This window comes from Streptopelia decaocto (assembly GCF_964273445.1).
Source record: "Streptopelia decaocto genome assembly, chromosome: 1".
In the NCBI taxonomy this organism is placed as follows: domain Eukaryota; kingdom Metazoa; phylum Chordata; class Aves; order Columbiformes; family Columbidae; genus Streptopelia; species Streptopelia decaocto.
This window is the reverse complement of record NC_138663.1, coordinates 210589382-210611704: the sequence shown is the minus strand read 5'-3', so window position 1 is coordinate 210611704 and position 22323 is coordinate 210589382. Positions and strand designations below refer to the sequence as shown.

The 22323-nt window shown below is 51.6% G+C and overlaps 2 protein-coding genes across 3 annotated transcripts; both read right to left on the bottom strand.

Moving 5' to 3' along the window:
• Nucleotides 1-113: 113 nt before the first annotated feature.
• DNAJB13 (DnaJ heat shock protein family (Hsp40) member B13) lies at nt 114-5322 on the bottom strand. 2 transcript variants are annotated; one of them, XM_082067810.1, is made up of 7 exons: nt 4560-4660; nt 3480-3641; nt 3125-3282; nt 1606-1719; nt 1028-1141; nt 863-939; nt 114-623 (listed from the first exon to the last, which is right to left on the bottom strand). In XM_082067810.1, the coding sequence occupies exons 2-7, from the start codon at nt 3637-3639 to the stop codon at nt 470-472; spliced, it is 777 nt and encodes a 258-aa protein (XP_081923936.1). In that variant the 5' UTR covers nt 3640-3641; nt 4560-4660; the 3' UTR covers nt 114-469. The 2 variants fall into 2 exon arrangements, with proteins under 2 accessions (XP_081923936.1, XP_081923935.1); XM_082067809.1 differs by adding an exon at nt 5296-5322 and having other exon boundaries at nt 484-1141; nt 4560-4663.
• Nucleotides 5055-22309, bottom strand: PAAF1 (proteasomal ATPase associated factor 1). Its single transcript, XM_082067784.1, has 12 exons — nt 22220-22309; nt 22103-22143; nt 20617-20720; nt 19417-19506; nt 15907-16005; nt 14856-15006; nt 11353-11547; nt 10938-11029; nt 8744-8859; nt 7138-7220; nt 6729-6811; nt 5055-5520 (listed from the first exon to the last, which is right to left on the bottom strand). The coding sequence occupies exons 1-12, from the start codon at nt 22264-22266 to the stop codon at nt 5443-5445; spliced, it is 1179 nt and encodes a 392-aa protein (XP_081923910.1). The 5' UTR covers nt 22267-22309; the 3' UTR covers nt 5055-5442.
• Nucleotides 22310-22323: the final 14 nt, after the last annotated feature.

The window sequence follows — 22323 nt, the reverse complement described above, 5'->3', positions numbered from 1 at the left end:
CAGGGCTGGTGACTCCAGCACTGCCCTGGGCAGCCTGTTCCAATGCCCCACAGCCCTTTGGGGAAGAAATTGTTCCCCACATCCAACCTCAACCTCTATTGGCGCAACTCGGTCTCTGCCTTCAGGGCCGGTTCCTGTGCCCCAAACCTCACCCGCTCCTGTGCTCATTCCTTCCACGCTTTGGGTCTTTCACTGCGCAGTCACCCCCAACCCATCGCTGTTCCCAAATAAAGTGAGCTGGGAGCGCTCTGACCCCCCCCAAAATCCTCCCTCCCCCTCCCTGAGAGGAGCAGCTACAGAGAAAAGTCTGGAAAACAAAGTGGATCCATGAAAAACAGAGTCCAAGGGGTTGCGTTTGAGGGTGCTCCTGTGTTTTTAGGGTCTGTGGTATTTGGAACAACCTCCACCCCGTCGCAGCGGTGGCTGCGGAGCTTTATTGGTGGGAGAAGAGGCGGGTTATCCTGGTCCCTTAGGACAGGAGGGCACTTCTCAAGAGCGTTTTCTGGTCAGGCGTGAGCTTCTTGGGAAAGCGGATGTCGAAATAGATGAGGAGGTCGCCCTTGCGCTGGGGGTCGTGCAGCAGTGGCATCCCCTCCCCCGGCACCACTTTACAGTATTTGGGGCTGAAGAGCAAAGAAAAGGGGCTGAGAGGAGCGGCGGGAGGATCCTGATGCGAGAAACACGACGTGTCCACGTGCGGAGCCCCACGCGTGTTTTTCACACCAACTTTGCTCCTCCAGCTTCAACCGGCGGCCATTCCTCTCCCCCAGCCGCATGTCCCAGCCCCTCGTCTCGCTCGTGTGGCCCACCCGGCCACGAAAATCCCGACCGACCCACGAGGAATCAGCCCCACGGCGCTTACTCCACGATGTCGTTGACGGGGATGTTCAGCAACCGCCCGTCCAGCGTCTTCACGGGCACGGCGCAGCCCGTCAGCGCCTGCGAGACAACGAGTGCGACCCGGAGCCACCTTAGTAACCCCCCGGGGACAAACACATGCGGGGTTGGCTCCGTTCCCCTCTTTTACCTTTCCCAGCGGGACGGTGGCAACAAAAATGAGGTTGTCGTCGGTTCTTTTAAACCTCGGGTGGAGTTTCTCTTGGACAATGAAGGTGATGTCGGCTGGAATGATGTTTGGACCCTAAAAAAGGAGGAAAGAGAAATGAACAGAGCGGGAAATGGTTTGGGGGAGCACAAACGATTTCATACAAAGGTGACACAAATGCCCGTCCTTTTGTTGCTGGCTGGAGCGAGGGGAAAAGAATTTCTTCCTTTAATAAAAATACGGTGTTTGATAAGAGTCCTATTAAGAAATATAAGGTTTGGAAAGGTGAAGACAGGCAGAAAATCACCTCTTGGAATGGTGAATTTTGATCCGTCTGAAGGCAAATGGAGGCAGGAAGGGCTCCCCAGGGCACAGCAGCGCTGAATCGCTGTGTTAGTCATGTCACCAACCCACAGCCACACAAATGAGCTGCCAAGAACGTCCCTGCTCCCGGCAGGGGTGGCGCTGGATGAGCTTTGGAGGTCCCGTCAACCCAAACTGCTCTGGGATTCGATGGTTTTGCAGATTCGCAGCCCAGCGCTTCCCCCCGCGGCCGTTACCTGGTCTCCTTCCTTCTCAAAGGTGATCCGGGTGCCCTGTTTCCACCCCGGCCGCACGTCGATCGTCAGGATCTTGTCTCTGATGGTGCTCGTTTGATCGTCTTCGTTCATCACCTGGGGAGATCATTCACAGTTTCACAGTATGTTTGGGATTGGAAGGGACCTCAAAAGATCATCTGGTCCAATCCCCCCATGGAGCAGGAACACCCAGATGAGGTTACACAGGAAGGTGTCCAGGCGGGTTGGAATGTCTGCACAGAAGGAGACTCCACAACCTCCCTGGGCAGCCTGGGCCAGGCTCGGCCACCCTCACTGAGAAGAAGTTTTTTCTCAAATTTAAGTGGAACCTCTTGTGTTCCAGCTTGATCCCATTACCCCTTGTCCTGTCATTGGTTGCCACTGAGAAGAGCCTGGCTCCATGCTCGTAGCACTCACCCTTTAGATATTTATAAACATTAATAAGGTCCCCCCTCAGTCTCCTCTTCTCCAAACTAAAGAGCCCCAGCTCCCTCAGCCTTTCCTCACACGGGAGATGCTCCACTCCCTTCAGCATCTTGGTGGCTGCGCTGGACTCTCTCCAGCAGTTCCCTGTCCTGCTGGAACTCAGGGGCCACAACTGGACACAATATTCCAGGTGTGGTCTCCCCAGGGCAGAGCAGAGGGGCAGGAGAACCTCTCTGACCTACTGACCACCCCCTTCTAACCCACCCCAGGTACCATTGGCTTCCTGGCCACAAGGGCCCAGTGCTGGCTCATGGTCACCCTGCTGTCCCCAGGACCCCCAGGTCCCTTTCCCCTACACTGCTCTCTAATATGTAATTTCCCAACCTATACTGGAACCTGGGGTTGTTCCTGCCCAGATGCAGGACTCTACACTTGCCCTTGTTAAATTTCATTAGGTTATTCCCCGCCCAACTCTCAGCCTGTCCAGGTCTCTGATGGCAGCACAGCCTCTGGCGTGTCAGCCACTCCTCCCAGCTTGGTGTCACCAGCAAACTTGCTGACAGTCACTCTATTCCCTCGTCTAAATCATTAATGAATATATTGAATAATATTGGCCCCAGCACTGCCCCCTGAGGCACTGCACTAGATACTGGCCTCCAACTAGACTCCGCACCATTGACTGCCACTCTCTGGCTTCTCTCCTTAAGCCAGTTTGCAACCCACCTCACTACTCTATTCCTGTGGCTCCTCTGGCCCCTCTCCAGCAGGTCCATGTGTGTCCTGTGCTGAGGACCCAGAGCTGGACCAGCACTGCAGGGGGGTCTCACCAGAGCGGAGCAGAGGGGCAGAATCCCCTCCCTGCACCTGCTGCTCACGCTGCTGGGGATGCAGCCCAGGACACGGGTGGATTTCTGGGCTGAAAGTGCACGTTGCCGGCTCACGGCCAATCTTGCACCCCCAGCACGCCCGAGTCCTTCTCCTGGGGGCTGTCACCCCCCCTGAGGGACAACACAGAGCAGAATCAGCCCTAAACCCTCAGGCTCCCAGCCCCAAATTCTCGCCCATTCACCCCTACCCTGCGGGAGATTTTAATCTTCTTGGTGCAGCCGTAGAACAGATCCTCGAGGGAGAGGTAGAGATCCCGCACGATCGGAGGGTCTTGCTTCATCGCTCCTCGTCCTCGCAGCCCCCCAAAGGGCACGACCAACTCCGTGCCGTCCTCAGCAAAGAACTCTGCACCAGCGAGCAGAATGAGGGGTCACTCCACGCAGATCAGAGCTCAGGGGTTCCCCCGGGGTGTCCTAAGCAGCACCAGAGGGACCTGGGAGCAGCTGGGCAGGGAAATGTCCCCATAAAGCTTAAAGCTCAGAGCTGGGATCACAGTGGCCACAGATGGGGCTGGGGTGACAACCCAGACCCCCCCTACCTACCCGCAAAGGGGTTGTCTCCACCGAAGAACTCCCTGAAGACTTTGTTGGGGTTGTTGTGGAACACGTAGCCGGCAGTCCAGGGGTTGTCGTCGCCGAACTCCTCGGGAATGCCGCCTTTGAGCCCCTCCTCCCCAAACTTGTCATAGATGCCTTTCTTCATGGCTTGGGGAACAAGGATGAAGGTGTTGAGGGCAACCTCAGTGAGTTTGCAGGTGACACCAAGTTGGGTGGAGTGTTGATGTGCTGGAGGGTGGGAAGGCCATACAGAGGGATCTGGCCCGGCTGGATCGATGGGCTGAGGCCAGTTGTCTGAGGTTCACCAAGGCCAAGTGCCGGGTCCTGCCCTGGGGTCACAGCAACCCCAGGCAGCGCTACAGGCTCGGGGAAGAGCGGCTGGAAAGTGCCCGGCGGAAAAGGAGCTGGGGGTGTTGGTGCCAGCGGCTGAACATGAGCCACCGTGTGCCCAGGTGGCCAAGAGGCCACCAGCATCCTGGCTGGTACCAGCACTGGTGTGGCCAGCAGGCCCAGGGCAGTGACCGTCCCTGTGCTGGGACCTGGGGAGGCCAAACCGCCAATCCTGGGGGCAGTTTTGGGCCCCTCACACCAAGAAAGGCCTTGAGGTGCTGGAGCGAGGGGAGAGAAGGGAACGGAGCTGGTGAGGGGCTGGAGCACAAGTGTGATGGAGCGGCTGAGGGACCTGGGGGGTTCAGCTGGAGAACAGGAGCTGAGGGGAGACCTTCTGATCTCTGAACTGCCTGGAAGGAGCTTGGAGCCAGGGGGGTCGGGCTCTGCTCCCCAGGAACAAGCGCCAGGAGCAGAGGAAACGGCCTCAAGTTGCGCCAGGGGAGGCTGAGGTTGGATGTGGGGAACAATTTCTTCCCCAAAGGGCTGTGGGGCATTGGAACAGGCTGCCCAGGGCAGTGCTGGAGTCACCATCCCTGGAGGGTTGGACAGACGGACATGAGGTTCTCAGGACATGGGGCAGTGCCAGGGGGGGGTGAACAGTTGGACTCAATGGCCTTAAAGGTCTTTTCCACCCACGCTGATTCCACGCTCCCCGTGGAACTCTCTCCCACTCACGGTCGCTCAGCACATCATAGGCCTCCGCCAGCTGCCTGAACCTCTCGGGCGCCCCGGGCTCCTTGCATTTTAAAGGGTGGTTCTTCAAGGCCAGTCTCCGGTAGCTGCAAAGAGACGGGACACCCCATGCTCCAGCCAACCCCGGGTCCCAGCCCCTCACCCCCCTAGGAGGTGACAGGCAGCCCGGCCCCACCCCAAACGCCACCCCCCGGCCCCCCCGGGCCCCCCCCGCACGGCCGAGAGCCCCTCACGCCTTCTTAATCTCGGCGTCCGTGGCGCTGCGGCGCAGCTCCAGCACCGCGTAGTAATCCTGCCCCATGGCGGCCGCGTCCGCGTCGCTATGGAGACCGCGCCGGAAGTGCGAGCCGCGCTTCCTGTCTCCCCTCTCGGAGCACCATGGGAGTTGTAGTTCTTCCCGGGCTTTTCCGGACTCTGCCCCCCCCACGTCCGCCATCTTTGTTTTTTATGCTATTTTTTCCAAAAAAAAGGCGAAAATTTATTTTCCACGCAATTATTATCAAAGCAGCCGCTTTATTTCGATCTATACTATTTGTTTTTCTCCCCCCTTAGAAACAGTTTTTCAGCAGCGAAAATAAAATCACGGTTACAACACAAAACCCTCTCAGAGCCGCTCTCCAAATTAATAAAAGATCTTAGTTGTGTTTTAGTCAGAAAATCACCTGTCGCGAAATTAATAAGAAAAAGATCATACTTGTGTTTTAGTAGGACAAATTACCTGTCATCAAAAACGTCCTGGTGATCACAACAGCCTCAATAACTTCTACAGAGCTCAGAAATTTCTAGATACGCGTCTCAAACACAGGAAAACAGGCTTGGAATGGAGTTTTGATGCGTCTTTTCTCTATTTGGCCGATGTAAATGTTTAAAGGTCGGAAAGTTGGTATCTCCTCACTACGCCGTCCCTGCAGCATGTGTAAATTTGCTTCTCCCACGAAGCTACCTGGAAAAAAGGGAAAACAAGAATAAAAGAGTATTTAAGCGCAATATTTACCAAGTGATGGGTAAAAGTTAAATTCTCCAAGATCAGCTTTTCTTTCAGGCTTTTAGGGAGTTTAGGGTTTCAGCAGGAGCTTGGGGAGCAGGGAAGTGGTCACACATGAGTTCTTCTGGTAGATCCAAACGGGGAAATGACCCACTTTGTAGTCTGGAGTCACAATTCACAGGATCCCAGAATGTCAGGGGTTGAAGGGCCCTGGAAAGCTCATCCAGTGCAATCCCCCCATGGAGCAGGAACACCCAGATGAGGTTCCACAGGAAGGTGTCCAGGCGGGTTGGAATGTCTGCAGAGAAGGAGACTCCACAACCCCCCTGGGCAGCCTGGGCCAGGCTCTGCCACCCTCACCAGGAACAAGTTTCTTCTCAAATTTAAGTGGAAACTCCTGTGTTCCAGTTTGAACCCATTACCCCTTGTCCTATCATTTGTTGTCACCGAGAAGAGCCTGGCTCCATCCTCCTGACACTCACCCTTTCCATATTGATCCCCATGAATGAGTGACCCCTCAGTCTCCTCTTGTCCAGCTCCAGAGCCCCAGCTCCCTCAGCCTTTCCTCACACGGGAGATGCTCCACTCCCTTCAGCATCTTGGTGGCTGCGCTGGACTCTCTCCAGCAGTTCCCTGTCCTGCTGGAACTCAGGGGCCACAACTGGACACAAGATTCCAGGTGTGGTCTCCCCAGGGCAGAGCAGAGGGGCAGGAGAACCTCTCTGACCTACTGACCACCCCCTTCTAACCCACCCCAGGTACCATTGGCTTCCTGGCCACAAGGGCCCAGTGCTGGCTCATGGTCACCCTGCTGTCCCCAGGACCCCCAGGTCCCTTTCCCCTACACTGCTCTCCAACAGCTCGTTCTCCAACTTATACTGGAACCTGGGGCTGTTCCTGCCCAGATTCAAGACTCTACACTTGCCCTTGTTCTATTAATTCACATTTCTTTACGGAAAGCTTCGGTTTTGCTCCTACTCGATGGCGATAACGCCAGCAAATACCACAGAGGATTTGTTAATGCAATATATTAACATTATTCAGCTAGAAAAAAAGCTGAAAAGGCGGGTCTGTGAAGGAGCCCATTGTGTGGGTTGACGAATTCTGCTATCTGGCCTCACTTTTCCCCACATCCTTTATTTCGGGTGATATATCACATTCCGTACCTTGTACACGGGGTCGCAGTCTGCTTCGGTGAGATCGAGGACATAATCGAGGTCTTGCTGAATGACAAAGCAGGTTCCATCACCTACACGAGATAGCAAGAGAACAAATATCAGCCAATTAGTGAAATAAGCCCTGCTCCTAATTACAAACAGTCCATCAGAGGGTATGAAGCCCCCAGGAAAAGGAAAAGGGGCTGTGAGGATGTTGGAGAGATGGAAAAGTTTCCAACAGTTGAGAAGCACCTTGGACTCCCCATTTTGGACAGACAAGGGTGAGGTGGAAATCACAAAGCAAAAAGCAAGCACAGAATATACCTCCTACAAGATCCAAAGAGCGCACAGCTCCTCGATTCGATGATATAATTCTGATTATATAATTTCTACTGGCACAACGCGGCACTCGCGTTACCTTGGCTGGCAACAAATCCGTCTCGGTACGGGAGCAGTGAAAGCACCGGTGCCCCCGATCTGTGGACGACCTGGATTGGAGTGCTAGAAAAAAAAAGCAGAAACAAGGCATGAGTATTACGGTTTGTAGTTAAAAGCCCATTTCAACACGCTAACGTGGAAAGAATAACCACCAAGATGGGAGGAGTGGCTGACACGCCAGAGGCTGTGCTGCCATCAGAGACCTGGACAGGCTGAGAGTTGGGCGGGGAGAAATGTAATGAACTAGAACAAGGGCAAGTGTAGAGTCCTGCATCTGGGCAGGAACAACCCCAGGTTCCAGTATAGGTTGGGAAATTACATATTAGAGAGCAGTGTAGGGGAAAGGGACCTGGGGGTCCTGGGGACAGCAGGGTGACCATGAGCCAGCACTGGGCCCTTGTGGCCAGGAAGCCAATGGTACCTGGGGTGGGTTAGAAGGGGGTGGTCAGTAGGTCAGAGAGGTTCTCCTGCCCCTCTGCTCTGCCCTGGGGAGACCACACCTGGAATCTTGTGTCCAGTTGTGGCCCCTGAGTTCCAGCAGGACAGGGAACTGCTGGAGAGAGTCCAGCGCAGCCACCAAGATGCTGAAGGGAGTGGAGCATCTCCCGTGTGAGGAAAGGCTGAGGGAGCTGGGGCTCTGGAGCTGGACAAGAGGACACTGAGGGGTGACTCATTCGTGGGAATCAATATGGAAAGGGGGAGTGTCAGGAGGATGGAGCCAGGCTCTTCTCGGTGACAACCAATGACAGGACAAGGGACAATGAGTGCAAACTGGAACACAGGAGTTTCCACTTGAATATGAGAAGCAACTTGTTCCTGGTGAGGGTGTCAGAGCCTGGCCCAGGCTGCCCAGGGAGGTTGTGGAGTCTCCTTCTGTGCAGACATTCCAACCCGCCTGGACACCTTCCTGTGTAACCTCATCTGGGTGTTCCTGCTCCATGGGGGGATTGCACTGGATGAGCTTTCCAGGTCCCTTCCAACCCCTGACATTCTGGGATTCTGTGATATCTGCTGTTAAGAAGTTTTCTGATAAATCTATCTATATATTAACATATAAAATCATTTTAGTTGGAAAATCCCCTCAAGATCATTGAGTCCAACCATTAACCCAACACTGGCACTAACCCATGTCCCCAAGAGCCTTGTCTATGCAGATAATCACATAGCTATTAATATATAACATAATATGCACAATACATGACCATAATTTTATATATATATATATATATATTTTTTTTTTAAAGCCATAATCTGCAAGGGAAGGCTATGCCAAGAGCACCCCTGGTCACAGAAGACTGAAAAGCTTTTCAGTAACTAAGAAATCTGCACAAATCCTGCATAAAGTCTTTTAGGAGGCGCTTTCCAGGCAACATCCCATTACATCACCTATCTGAGCAAAAGCATCTCCCCAAGAGAAGAAAAAAGTCTGCAAGAGGCTCAGGAGCTCACGGTGCCACAGCTGGGGCTGTGTCCACCCTTTAGAAGGGGCTTTCTCTGCCAATACCCTCAGTCTGGGTCTCTTTCCCAGCCAAAAATCGAGTTTCTAGTTGTTGTTTAAATACTCACAGCCCCAGGCCCTCACTCACTTGGTGTTCCGCACATCCAGCTGATAGATGTTCCCGTCCTGAGTCCCTGCGAGGATGTAGGTGCTTGAGAGGAACGTGCAGCAGTTGAAGGCGTCGGATCCGACGAAGAGGAACACCTGACAACACAGGAACAAATCCAAGCGTCACACACGCACAGATGAGGACACAGGACACCCAGGAGAAAGAAGCAATGATTTCTTTAGAAGTCAGGACAGTTGTTCTGTGAGTCATTGGCACAAAGTGGCAAACCCAGAGCAAGGTTAAAAATGCCCCAGCCCTCCTCCAAGACAGGGAGAATGGTACTCCAGGATGAGTTTTGCCAAGTCAGCAGAGACAGTGCAATCAGTGAACGCTCCTGGGTCTCCTTTGGAGAAAGGATGTGACACAGTGACAGAGAAAGAGCTGCTGAGTTCAAATTAATCTTCAGCAACCCACAGAGCCGAGAGACCGGATCTGTGTGGCAGGTTGGCAATGAGCACGGCGTCCCTGGAGGTGTTTAAAAGACATATAGATGATGTTCTTGGGGACATGGGCTAGTGCCAGAGTTAGGTTATGGTTGGACTTGATGATCTCCAGGGTCTCTTCCAACCAAAATGATTCTCTGATTCCTCCCAGTGCTGCATCCATTCATTCAGAGGCTACGAGTTTTTCCAGGTCAGCCTTTGCCACAGCATCGTGGAATCATTTTGGTTGGAAAAGACCGTTCAGGCCATTGAGTCCAACTATTTCCCCTCCCCTGGCACTGCCCCATGTCCTGAGAACCTCATCTCTGTCTGTCCAACCCTCCAGGGATGGTGACTCCAGCACTGCCCTGGGCAGCCTGTTCCAATGCCCCACAGCCCTTTGGGGAAGAAATTGTTCCCAAATCCAACCTCAACCTCCCCTGGCGCAACTTGAGGCCGTTTCCTCTGCTCCTGGCGCTTGTTCCTGGGGAGCAGAGCCCGACCCCCCTGGCTCCAAGCTCCTTTCAGGCAGTTCAGAGATCAGAAGGTCTCCCCTCAGCTCCTGTTCTCCAGCTGAACCCCCCAGGTCCCTCAGCCGCTCCCATCACACTTGTGCTCCAGCCCCTTCCCCAGCTCCGTTCCCTTCTCTCAAATCGCTCCAGCACCTCAAGGGCTTTGCTTCAGTGAGCTTACTCGTTCCACCCTAAATTTTACTCTCCACAAACACCACAAGCAGTTCGAAATCCTAAATCATCAGGAGCTCCTGTGCTACTGCCTAGGATAGTCCTGATAAGACTTTCAATACCTGAGATTTACCAACTCCATTTTCCTTTTCTAAGAGGAGGGAGATGGACTGGTGACCACCTGAGGTCATGGAATCATAGAATAGCGTGGGATGAAGGGACCTTCCCAGCTCCCCAGTGCCCCCCCTGCCATGAGCAGGGACATCTTCACCAGCTCAGGTTGCTCAGAGCCCCGTCCAGCCTGGCCTGGGATGTCTCCAGGGATGGTTCAGCCACCACCTCTCTCGCCAATCTGGGCCAGGCTCTCACCACCGTCAGGGCCAACAATTTCTTATTTCTATGCTGAATCTCCCTCCTTTAGTTTCAAACCATCAATCCTTGTCCTATCACAACAGGCCCTGCTCAAAAGTCTGTCCCCATCTTTCTTCTCAGCCCCTTTTAAGCACGGAAAGGCCACACTATGGTCTCCTTTACATGCTGCTTAAGACAACTGCCAGATGAAACAGCAGCTTTCCACCTTGGCTGGATGAGGCAACCTGCAGTTCCTGCTTTCACAATGACATCTACTGGCCACTGTTTAAATTTAAATACTGTCTTCCCCATACCCAGGTTAAATCGTGAGCAATTCTTACTCCTCAGACCTCCAGACAAAAATCCGGTCAGTAGGAAGAAGAAAACACATCCTTCACTATACCGGGTTTTAGTCTCTCCTCCCAGGAATAGACAAAAGAGGAGAACACTGCAGGGTGAGTGAGTTCAGCAATGAAAATTTCTCCTCAGAAAGGGCTGTGGGGCATTGGAACAGGCTGCCCAGAGCAGTGCTGGAGTCACCATCCCTGGAAGGTTGGACAGATGGAGATGAGGTTCTCAGGGACATGGGGCAGTGCCAGGGGTGGGGGAACGGTTGGACTCGATGATCTTGAGGGGCTTTTCCAACCAAAATGATTCTGTGATTGTATCTCGAAGCTCTCCCCCAGGCAGGGACACCGCCAGTGTCACACTCCTTACCGGCTGCCTGCTCTGCAGTCCCACTCCTTGAAGCTTCTTGTCTTCTCGGGCCAGCAGCAGCATCTTCCCTTCTGTCCCAATCTCACGATCACCTGGCGAAAGGACAACAGTTAATTCCAGCAGTGGCTACGCAACAAATCTTGATGGTACCAAAACCTGACAGTTTGGATCACCCCTGCTAAACCTATAACAACATCAGTCCAGACACTAAGGGTGGGCCAGTAATCAGGGAGACCTGTCTTCATCACTAATTGATTTACAAGGCTCAATTCCTCCTTGGGACTGAAATTCTTTGTTCTGGCGACCCCTTCCCAAGGGCACAGAGCAGCAAGCCACGTGCTCAGGATTATCGGTGACAAGCATAAGCAGTTTGGGACAGGGGAACGAAGGGGAATTTTAAGGGCAAGATCCTTACTAGGAGGTTTTTCAGGCGTGCCCAGGTTCAGCGAGTCATCGGCGGTGCCCACGGCGATGCCGTTGACGGGACAGCCGCAGTCGGCGATGACACCCAGACAGGCGGATTTTCCGCAGTCCCAGAGACGGGCGGTGCCGTCTCTGGAGCAGGAAAGGACGTTTCTTCCCCGATCCACAATGGCAGTGTCCAAAATCCCTGCGGCAAAGCAAAAGGTCACGTTCAGACAGCGGGGAAGGCAGATGAACAACACCTTGGCTCAAATTGAGCTGATAGCGCAGCTGCTGCTGGGTTTCAAGCTCCATAATTAACCCCTAGCTTGGGGAGAAAATATCCTGGTCCAGCACTCTTAGAAAATCACCAACTCCAGCTCTGGGTAAGCCCCAAAGTTTTTATGGGGCAAGCAGCATCCACATTATGGAGCTACAGCAACACTTTGCGTGTGTTGCCATCCCCCAAATACTTCATTTCAGTGTGGGATGTTGGGTCTAGATCTGGAAAATGACACAGTGGGGTTTTTTTTTGGAAGGAAACAATCAGTTAAAAGATTTAATTGACGCTTTCCCTAGAGAAGAGGTCATTAAACACGACAAGCTCAAATCACAAGTCAAGCAAACGCTGCAACAGTTTGGGCTGGAGTTATACACAGTGAATAAAAGTTCAACTTCAGAAGCAAAGCTCCGTTGTTTACAGGACATTTGCGGCAAAGTATTTTGAATGGGGCTGCATTCAGCTGGTGGCCAGTCGCTAGAGGTGTCCCCCAGGGGTCAGTGTTGGGTCCAGTCCTGTTATACATCTTTATTGATGATTTAGATGTGGGGATAGAGACCATCATCAGCAAGTTTGCTGATGACACCAAGCTGGGAGGGAGTGTGGACCTGCTGGAAGGCAGGAGGGCTCTGCAGAGGGGTCTGGATAGACTGGAAAAATGGGCCGATTCCAATGGGATGAAGTTCAACAAGAGCAAGTGCCGGGTCCTGCACTTTGGCCACAACAACCCCCTGCAGCGCTCCAGGCTGGGCACAGAGTGGCTGGAGAGCAGCCAGGCAGAAAGGGACCTGGGGGACTAATGGACAGGAAGCTCAACATGAGCCAACAGTGTGCCCAGGTGGCCAAGAAGGCCAATGGTGTCCTGTCCTGTATCCAAACCAGCGTGGTCAGCAGGACAAGGGCAGTGATCCTTCCCCTGTGCTCTGCATTGGGGAGGCCACACCTGGAGTGTTGTGGTCAGTTCTGGGCCCCTCAGCTCAGGAAAGAGATTGAAGTGCTGGAGCGGGTCCAGAGAAGAGCAACAAGACTGGGGAAGGGACTGGAACACAAGCCCTATGGGGAGAGGCTGAGGGAGCTGGGCTTGTTTAGTCTGGAGAAGAGGAGGCTTAGAGGGGAGCTCAGCACTCTCTAGAACTACCTGAAGGGCAGTTCTAGCCAGGTGGGGATTGGGCTCTTCTCCCAGGCATCAGCAATAGGACAAGGGGCCATGGGCTTCAACTCTGCCAGGGGAAATTGAGGCTGGAGATCAGAAAGCAATTCTGTGCAGAGAGAGTGGTCAGGATTGGAATGGCTGCCCAGGGAGGTGCTGGACTCACCGGCCCTGGAGGTTTTTAAACTGAGATTGGACATGGCACTTAGTGCCATGATCTAGTCAATGGACTGGAGTTGGACCAAGGGTTGGACTGGATGATCTCTGAGGTCTTTTCCAACCCAGTCATTCTGTGATTCTGTGAATCCACACAAAAAAGACCACATTAGAATAATGGCATGTTCAGCTCAAAATGAGTTTTCAAGTTAATCAAGTTTTGGGCAGACAGCCACGGGACTTATTAACCTTTTTAATAAAGCCCAGCACCCTGTGAGACAGGGAAAATGAGCCTGTATGTGTATGTTGCTAAGGGAGGGGGAAATTCGGGGAATAGTTTGGGGCATCTAAGACACATCCACAGCTCACCTGCATTTGCTCAGCATCACCCAAGCGTTCAAGTTGGCATCGTTTAGGAAGCAATCACCATGAAAAGACAGACCCAGTGTGAAAAGACAGGCCAGGTGTAAACACGAATGAAAACAGAGCCTGGTGAAGCTTTACATGAATTAAACTGGGGAAGGGTGAGGAATTTAGTCTTTAGCAGCAACACCATCAGCAGAGGCAGAGTTGAACATCTGCTTTTGGTACAACGGTGAACGAGCTTATTCCAGCTCTTCTTAAGAAATAATCACTGAAGTATCCTTGCAGGTGCTTTCGCTGTGCTTTACTTTTAACTGCACATGTCCCTGAGGTGGATAATTGGCTGCCCAAGTTCTGCAGGTCCATAATAAACTGCTTTATGCTTTTCCAGGCAAGAGAAAAAATAAAAGCAAGAGGTTCTGGAGCAATTGAAGGTGAGCAGGATGATCTGGGTGTAAGGAGGAGACTCTTTGTACATTAATTAATGAAGAAAATGCTTGTCAGTGAGAGAAGCAGTTTCCTCTAATAGAATAAATACCAATCTTTTAATTCACAGAATCACAGAATCCCAGAATGTCAGGGGTTGGAAGGGACCTGGAAAGCTCATCCAGTGCAATCCCCCCATGGAGCAGGAACACCCAGATGAGGTTACACAGGAAGGTGTCCAGGCGGGTTGGAATGTCTGCAGAGAAGGAGACTCCACAACCTCCCTGGGCAGCCTGGGCCAGGCTCTGCCACCCTCACCAGGAACAAGTTGCTTCTCAAATTTAAGTGGAACCTCTTGTGTTCCAGTTTGTACCCATTACCCCTTGTCCTGTCACTGGTTGTCACCGAGAAGAGCCTGGCTTCATCCTCCTGACACTCACCCTTTAGGTATCTGTAAACATGAATGAGTCACCCCTCAGTGTCCTCTTCTCCAGCTCCAGAGCCCCAGCTCCCTCAGCCTTTCCTCACACGGGAGATGCTCCACTCCCTTCAGCATCTTGGTGGCTGCGCTGGACTCTCTCCAGCAGTTCCCTGTCCTGCTGGAACTGAGGGGCCACAACTGGACACAATATTCCAGGTGTGGTCTCCCCAGGGCAGAGCAGAGGGGCAGGAGAACCTCTCTGACCTACTGACCACCCCCTTCTAACCCACCCCAGGTACCATTGGCTTCCTGGCCACAAGGGCCCAGTGCTGGCTCATGGTCACCCTGCTGTCCCCAGGACCCCCAGGTCCCTTTCCCCTACACTGCTCTCCAACAGCTCATTCCCCAACTTACACTGGAACCTGGGGTTGTTCCTGCCCAGATTCAAGACTCTACACTTGCCCTTGTTCTAGTTCATTAAATGTTTCCCCGCCCAACTCTCCAGCCTGTCCAGGTCTCTGATGGCAGCACAGCCTCTGGCGTGTCAGCCACTCCTCCCAGCTTGGTGTCACCAGCAAACTTGCTGATAGTACACTCTATCATTCAAGTTGGAAAAGATACTCCAGATGTCAGAATTTGAATGAATGTTAGTGCTTGGGTAAAAAAAAAACAATTACAGAGATGGCAGATAAAGGATTTGAAAGTGTAAATATTCTGTACCTCCTTTGTGACCTTTAAATGTGACTACGCAGCTGGCGTCTTCCGCTGACCAGACCTTGAGCTGGGCATCCATTCCCCCGCTCAGAACCACGAGGCCCGACGGGAAAAACCTGCAACAATTCACATCATACACATGGCCTTCCAAAAGTCTCTGGAAAAACAAAGAACTATGTGCTAGTACCGTCATTATCACCTCCATGCCAAGCAATTTATTTGAGCTACGACACTGGAAAACTTGGGCGTTCCCATGTGGGCAGAGGATCAAGTTCAAATCCTTGCGTTCGGGCAACGGACTCGTCTGAATTTGAGGCGGGTGAAGAGGCAGCAGGTACATTTTGGACCTCCCTCTGCCATTTGAGTAGCTAATTACATAGCAAAGGATGCTAGATTCGTTTCTAATGAGAGGTTAAATGTCTTTTTCCTCTGCCAAACAAGCCGCTGACAGGTCAAGAAATATTAATATCTTATATATACATAATTATATAGATTTTTTAAATATAAAAATATAATTTATTTATTTATTTTTTATTTATTTATTTATATATATATATATATATATATATATATATATATAATACCAGGAAGGCAGGATGCCTTGAGCTTAATCCATCATGTTCTTTTTTTCCTCACCTCTTCTCTATGCCAAAGAAATTCAGTGTTTTTACCACGCAGGTCAGGAACTTCCCGTTACCTTCTGCACGTCAGCGTAGTACAAACACTGAATTTATATTTTTATATACATATTTATTTTATATATATATATATTTATATATATATATAATACCAGGAAGGCAGGATTCCTAATTACCTTTTCTTATTAATAACTTCACCCTGCGACTCCTCTCCAGATTGCTGAGCATCATTTCCCTTGGGAGAAGTCATACTTTCCAACAGATTTGACTAAAAACCTCCCAGATGTCAAATTTCAATTAAAAAACCAACTTATCGCCTGTCCTAGACCACGGGGTGCGGAGAACCCGACCAAAATCACAGCCGAATGACTCCGGTAATGGCACAAACAACACACGACATCAAAGCTGGATGTTCTTACTCTTATTTCTCCATTCGCCGCCTGCCAGATTTTCATGGTCCCGTCTGTGCTGGTGGAGACGCCAAGGCCTCCGCCACTGGAAATGTCAAGACAAGTAACCTGCAGGAGGGGAAAACCACCAAATTTCAGCTTTACATGACACTGTATATGGGTATTTTTGCTCAAGAGCCTAACTTTGTACTGGGGAGACCTCCTAAGTGCATCATCCAGGGCTGTTATTGTCTCAACACTTATTTAAAACACCCAAAAGAGTTTCCTTAAGCATTTCAGGCTGATAACGGTCTAACAATTTATAGCCTTATGTGAGGACTTCACAAGCTGTCTCACCTCAATGTCTCAGTAAGTTTTATGAGATATTACCACCAAATTTGTCACAGAGATTGTTATTCTCTGCCTGTGATGCTGTAGAGATCAGCAAAGCAGGGAGAAAAAGAAACCAAGTCAAGAGCCTGCGCAGACAGCGGTTGTGTTGGGGTTTGCGTTATATGCATTTTAATGTGCATGAAATAAAATAACAGATAATAAATAATTACATTTTTCAAGTGACAGCGACATTTCCAATAGAGACTGTAGCAACACTAAACTAACACACTGTTCTATGATTCTAAACAGGCTGAAAAACACAATCATATAGATTTTATGAGAACGAAGGTTAACGCTGGTGTTGCAACCTGCAAAACCAATAGATATATGATAAATATGTAGTGTTGGCTTGCAAGATTCGGGTACTGGAGTTGTGTTGCTTTACCTCCAAAAGCTTCCTAATAATTCCATATACACTGTGTGGATTACAAAAAAAACCCTACAGCAGTAAAATCCCAACAGAAATAAGAAAGAAACAAATATCACAGGTCTGTCGCTATTCCAACCAGGTTTTTGGTCTTAATTTGCATGGTCTGGTCTGTAAGGGGTGAGGCTGCTCATCTTCATCTCAGGCTTCAAGATTAAACACTTTTTGGAACAATTAACTCTTCTCAAACAGAAACGGGCTTTGTTGATCCTCTTGCACGTGCTCGGCCTGAAGACAGTCGGATTTTCTACTGTGTTCACAGGGAAACCCAAAGATACAAATAGATAGAGATTTTGCCAAAAAAATATGATAGCTAGAGGCCTGAGACTTACAGACGATGGCTTCAAGGAGATCAAGTATATAACAGACCCACATCAATTGCCAGATGTTAAGGGTGCCCTACAGCATCCTCTTGCTGCATGTGCATCAGTCAGGGCTCGTGTGGACACGTTTTGCCACCATTCAGCCCTTGGTTCTCCCAACAAAGCACGAGTCAGAACAAACTGCTCTCCTGAAAAGCTCCAGTAGCTCGAATCACAGAATGATTTTGCTTGGTGTGAGGGGCCCAAAACTGCCCCCAGGATTGGCGGTTTGGCCTCCCCAGGTCCCAGCACAGGGACGGTCACTGCCCTGGGCCTGCCGGCCACACCAGTGCTGGTACCAGCCAGGATGCTGGTGGCCTCTTGGCCACCTGGGCACACGCTGGCTCATGTTCAGCCGCTGGCACCAACACCCCCAGCTCCTTTTCCGCCGGGCACTTTCCAGCCGCTCTTCCTCGAGCCTGTAGCGCTGCCTGGGGTTGCTGTGACCCCAGCGCAGGACCCGGCCCTTGGTGAACCTGACAGGGTGTAGGATCAATACCCATCCTCTATTTGTCAAAAAGAAAATTTGGGGAATTCAAATAGGAATTAGAAAATTTAAATAAGAGCACAAGGTAATGGTTTTGCCATTACAGTAGCTGTTAAGTACATTTACTTACATATTGGTAATGTGATAAATGCATCACTAATATAAGAAGTATTTTATATAACAAACCAATCTGTGGTAATTTGCTCCCCAGGGGGGGAAGAAAATAAATCCTGTGAGGATCATTGAAGCAGGAATGAAAAGCCCCACTGACTTTTCACATCTATCGATAGGACCAGAGGAAACGGCCTCAAGTTGCACCAGGGGAGGCTGAGGTTGGATCTGGGGAACAATTTCTTCCCCAAAGGGCTGTGGGGCATTGGAACAGGCTGCCCAGGGCAGTGCTGGAGTCACCATCCCTGGAGGGTTGGACAGACGGACATGAGGTTCTCAGGACACGGGGCAGTGCCGGGGGTGGGGGAACAGTTGGACTCAATCTTCAGCATCTTTTCCAACCAAAATGATTCCTTGATATCCCCAGATTTTCAGGAGGGATCCATGAACAGGCAAGCTCAAACATGAGTGTTCAGAAGAGGCAGCAGGTAAAAAGGAAAACTGGAGCTTAGCTCACACCAGCTTTAAACTCATCTACATACTAATAGATATGGCTTCAGCTGCTGTCCAGAGGAGACGTGCGTTTGACAGCCAACTAAACACACCTGCATTTCCCATTTTGCTGTGCTCTGAATCACAGTTCTGTTTATCACACAAAAGGGCAGCTGGGGACCCTTCAGGAGCACAAAGCTCAGAGCAATGATACACCCCGGTCTCCAGAGCTGCCTTATTGTCAAGCTCTGTCTCTCAGCAGAGCTCTGCTTCCTCTTAAACAGCTGTAGAGATGTCCAAGCGCACCTTGATTTATATCACTGTTGAGTTTTGTCAACAGAAAGTGACTTTTTAGCATTTTCAGCTGGGTTTATCACAACAATATACTCAATAAATTGTGAGGTAAGTGTACAAAAACATCTCCAGGAGCATTCGGGGGACTCCCTTTAGGGCAGCCGGTTGTACCTGCAGGATACGCACTCCCTGGTTTCTTGGATCATTTCCACATGGGGTTTAGTGTTCATCAAAAGCAGAGGGTGTTTTCCAGCAAAGGCAAGTTACGTGCTTTTCTTCAAAGAAATGAAATTTTAGGTCAGAATCAGACTTTCTGTATCACTGTTCAGCGAGAAGCTGCACTTGTTGCACCCCCAGATTGACAGGGGTGCAATAAGAAGATTATTCAGCAAAACGAGCAGGACTGCTTTTGAATAAGTGAGAAGTTCACGCCATTTATTTATTATTTTAAATACAAGCCGGGCCTTTCTGGTCTCTGAATTCCCACCAGGTCAAGACTAATTTATGCAACACTCAATTCCCAGCCCTGCAAACAGAAATTAATACAGCAAAGAGCAAAACCAATTTCATGATATATATATGGGAGGAAAAAGCTGCTATAAATTTGGGATCGATATGAATTAGTCTGAGGTGAACAGCTCAGTGTCTGGGTGCTCTTATTTATGTCTTTTTGACACACTAATTCACACATCTCATTCCTTTACAGGGGATCTGTCATGGGCCTGAAGTGAGCAGAAATCACATCACTTGCAAGAAAACACCCTAAAGAACTTGAGAGATTGTTTTTGTGGGGTAAACATAAGCATGATGGAATTTCCATGATCTGTTTTCTATGATATGTTTTATTACCTGGTTTACACAGAAAATCCTGCTGCAGACCACCCCGCAGAACCAACACACAACAGTCAGAGACACACTGTGAACGTTCAGAGTCGTGTTCAGTTATTTCCCACTCACTCTGCGAGGTTACTTACACTTTTCTGATGAATTCCACAAAAAGTTGTGTACGGGGCCAGGAACTTTGTGGACACATTTTCACGAGGACAAGAAATGACGATGCTTTTCTAGAGGTGAAAAAATATTTAGAATCACTTTGATTGGAAAAGACCCTCAAGATCATCAAGTCCAACTCTTCCCCCACCCCCGGCACTGCCCCATGTCCCTGAAAACCTCATGACTGTCTGTCCAACCCTCCAGGGATGGTGACTCCAGCACTGCCCTGGGCAGCCTGTTCCAATGCCCCACAGCCCTTTGGGCAAGAAATTGTTCCCCACATCCAACCTCAACCTCCCCTGGCGCAACTTGAGGCCGTTTCCTCTGCTCCTGGCGCTTGTTCCTGGGGAGCAGAGCCCGACCCCCCCTGGCTCCAAGCTCCTTTCAGGCAGTTCAGAGATCAGAAGGTCTCCGCTCAGCTCCTGTTCTCCAGCTGAACCCCCCAGGTCCCTCAGCCGCTCCCATCACACTTGTGCTCCAGCCCCTCACCAGCTCCGTTCCCTTCTCTCAGCTGCTCTGGGTGGCAAAGGATGGTCACAGTGGCCTGGCCAACCATGACATACAGCCCCAGCCACACTATGGGATGCTACAGAGCAGCTCCAGGGTGCTGTATGGGGGGAAGGCCCAGGAAAGCTAGATAGCACCATGTGTGGGACTGGGCAACAATTTTAGGCTGCTATTTTGACTGGTATAAGCGTATTGCTCCTTATCATGCAATCGCAGAAGGGTTTGGGTTGAAGGGACCTTCCCAGCTCCCCCAGTGCCCCCCCTGCCATGAGCAGGGACATCTTCACCAGCTCAGGTTGCTCAGAGCCCCGTCCAGCCTGGCCTGGGATGTCTCCAGGGATGGTTCAGCCACCACCTCTCTCGCCAACCTGGGCCAGGCTCTCACCACCCTCAGGGCCAACAATTTCTCCCTCATGTCTGGCCTGAATCTCTCTCCTTTAGTTTAAAACCATCACCCCATGTCCTGTCACAACAGGCCCTGCTCAAAAGTCTGGCCCCATCTTTCTCCTCAGCCCCTTTTAAGTCTGGAAAGGCTGCACTAAGGTCTCCTTGGAGCTTCTGTTCTCCAGCTGAACACCCCAACTCTCTCAGCCTGTCCCCCAGCAGAGCTGTTCCAGCCTCGCATCATTGCTGTGACCCCTCACGCATGGAAGGTGGTTTCCAAGCCCTGGTACCTTCGTGACCTCCCCAACCACGAAGCCCTCGGAAGCAGCGATGTCAGGGACGCCCTCGGTGCTGAGCCCACGGCGGGTCAGGCTGCCGTACAGGGTTGGTTTTCCTGCAAGAAGAGCAGCTGCTCATGTCAGACACCAGATCCCCCTGTCAACTCACCTTCCCCTAAACCCCTGAGCCCCTCCGACTGCCCTCACCCTCCCCCCTAAACCACACAGCACCCCTAAACCACTCCTGACCCCCCTTAAACCACAGGGCATCCCCCAACTGCCTTCACCCCCCAAACCATAGCACATACCCTCAAATGCCTTCACTCCTCATAACCCACAAGATGCCCCTTAATCCCCCTCACCCCCTTCTAATCCCTAGACTCCCAAAGTCCCCTCACCCCCTTCTAACCCACAGGGTTTAGCAGGGAAAAAAATCAATGAAATAGAACAAGGGCAAGTGTAGAGTCTTGTATCTGGGCAGGAACAACCCCAGGATCCAGTGTAAGTTGGGGAATGAGCTGTTGGAGAGCAGTGTAGGGGAAAGGGACCTGGGGGTCCTGGGGACAGCAGGGTGACCATGAGCCAGCACTGGGCCCTTGTGGCCAGGAAGCCAATGGTACCTGGGGTGGATGAGAAGGGGGTGGTCAGTAGGTCAGAGAGGTTCTCCTGCCCCTCTGCTCTGCCCTGGGGAGACCACACCTGGAATATTGTGTCCAGTTGTGGCCCCTGAGTTCCAGCAGGACAGGGAACTGCTGGAGAGAGTCCAGCGCAGCCACCAAGATGCTGAAGGGAGTGGAGCATCTCCCGTGTGAGGAAAGGCTGAGGGAGCTGGGGCTCTGGAGATGGACAAGAGGACACTGAGGGCTGACTCATTCATGGGGATCGATATGGAAAGGGTGAGTGTCAGGAGGATGGAGCCAGGCTCTTCTGGTGACAACCGGTGATAGGACAAGGGGTAACGGGTTCAAACTGGAACACAGGAGGTTCCACTTGAATATGAGAAGCAACTTGTTCCTGGTGAGGGTGGCAGAGCCTGGCCCAGGCTGCCCAGGGAGGTTGTGGAGTCTCCTTCTCTGCAGACATTCCAACCCGCCTGGACACCTTCCTGTGTAACCTCATCTGGGTGTTCCTGCTCCATGGGGGGATTGCACTGGATGAGCTTTCCAGGGCCCTTCCAACCCCTGACGTTCTGGGATTCTGTGATCCCCAATTGTTCTCATCCCTTCTTAACCCACAGCCCCCCCTCAATCTCCTTCACCCCCTCCCAACCCATTAGATCCCCCCAACCACCCTCAACTCTCATAACCAATTAACCCCCCATCAACCACCCTCACAACCTAAAACTGCCCTCACCCACTCTTTACCCACAAGCCCGCCCCAACCACGGGACACCCCCAAAGCACAGGCCACCCCCCTCCAAACTCCAGGGTCCCCTCACAGCCCACAAGACCCCCCGAACCCTCCCCGTTCCCGCCTCCTCAGGCCCCTCAGCGCTCACCAGGGCTCCGGCAGCTCAGCCAGGCCTCGCCCTCGTCCCTCCTGCGGAGAGAAAGAGCAGAGCTAAGTGCGGAGAAGGGACCAGGGCTGGGGAAGGGACCTGAAGGGCCGGATTTACCTCAGCACCTGACTCCAGTCGCTCTGGATCCGCAGCGTCGCCGCCATCTTACCGAGGCATCCGCACCCCCTTCCGCCTCGTTCCTTCCCGTCAGCCCCCGCGGG

What these genes read in the sequence shown, in the direction of transcription:
- DNAJB13 (XM_082067809.1), bottom strand. Translation starts at nt 3,639, where the DNA reads ATGAAGAAAGGCATCTATGACAAGTTTGGGGAGGAGGGGCTCAAAGGC. An exon ending in TGGAGACAACCCCTTTGCGG is followed by an intron (nt 3,283 to 3,479) that starts GTAGGTAGGGGG and finishes TCGCTGGTGCAG; the next exon opens with AGTTCTTTGCTGAGGACGGC. An exon ending in TTGAGAAGGAAGGAGACCAG is followed by an intron (nt 1,142 to 1,605) that starts GTAACGGCCGCG and finishes CTCCTTTTTTAG; the next exon opens with GGTCCAAACATCATTCCAGC.
- PAAF1 (XM_082067784.1), bottom strand. Translation starts at nt 22,266, where the DNA reads ATGGCGGCGACGCTGCGGATCCAGAGCGACTGGAGTCAGGTGCTGAG. An exon ending in TGGTTGGGGAGGTCACGAAG is followed by an intron (nt 19,507 to 20,616) that starts GTACCAGGGCTT and finishes TTTCACCTCTAG; the next exon opens with AAAAGCATCGTCATTTCTTG. An exon ending in GTGGAATTCATCAGAAAAGT is followed by an intron (nt 16,006 to 19,416) that starts GTAAGTAACCTC and finishes CCCCTCCTGCAG; the next exon opens with GTTACTTGTCTTGACATTTC.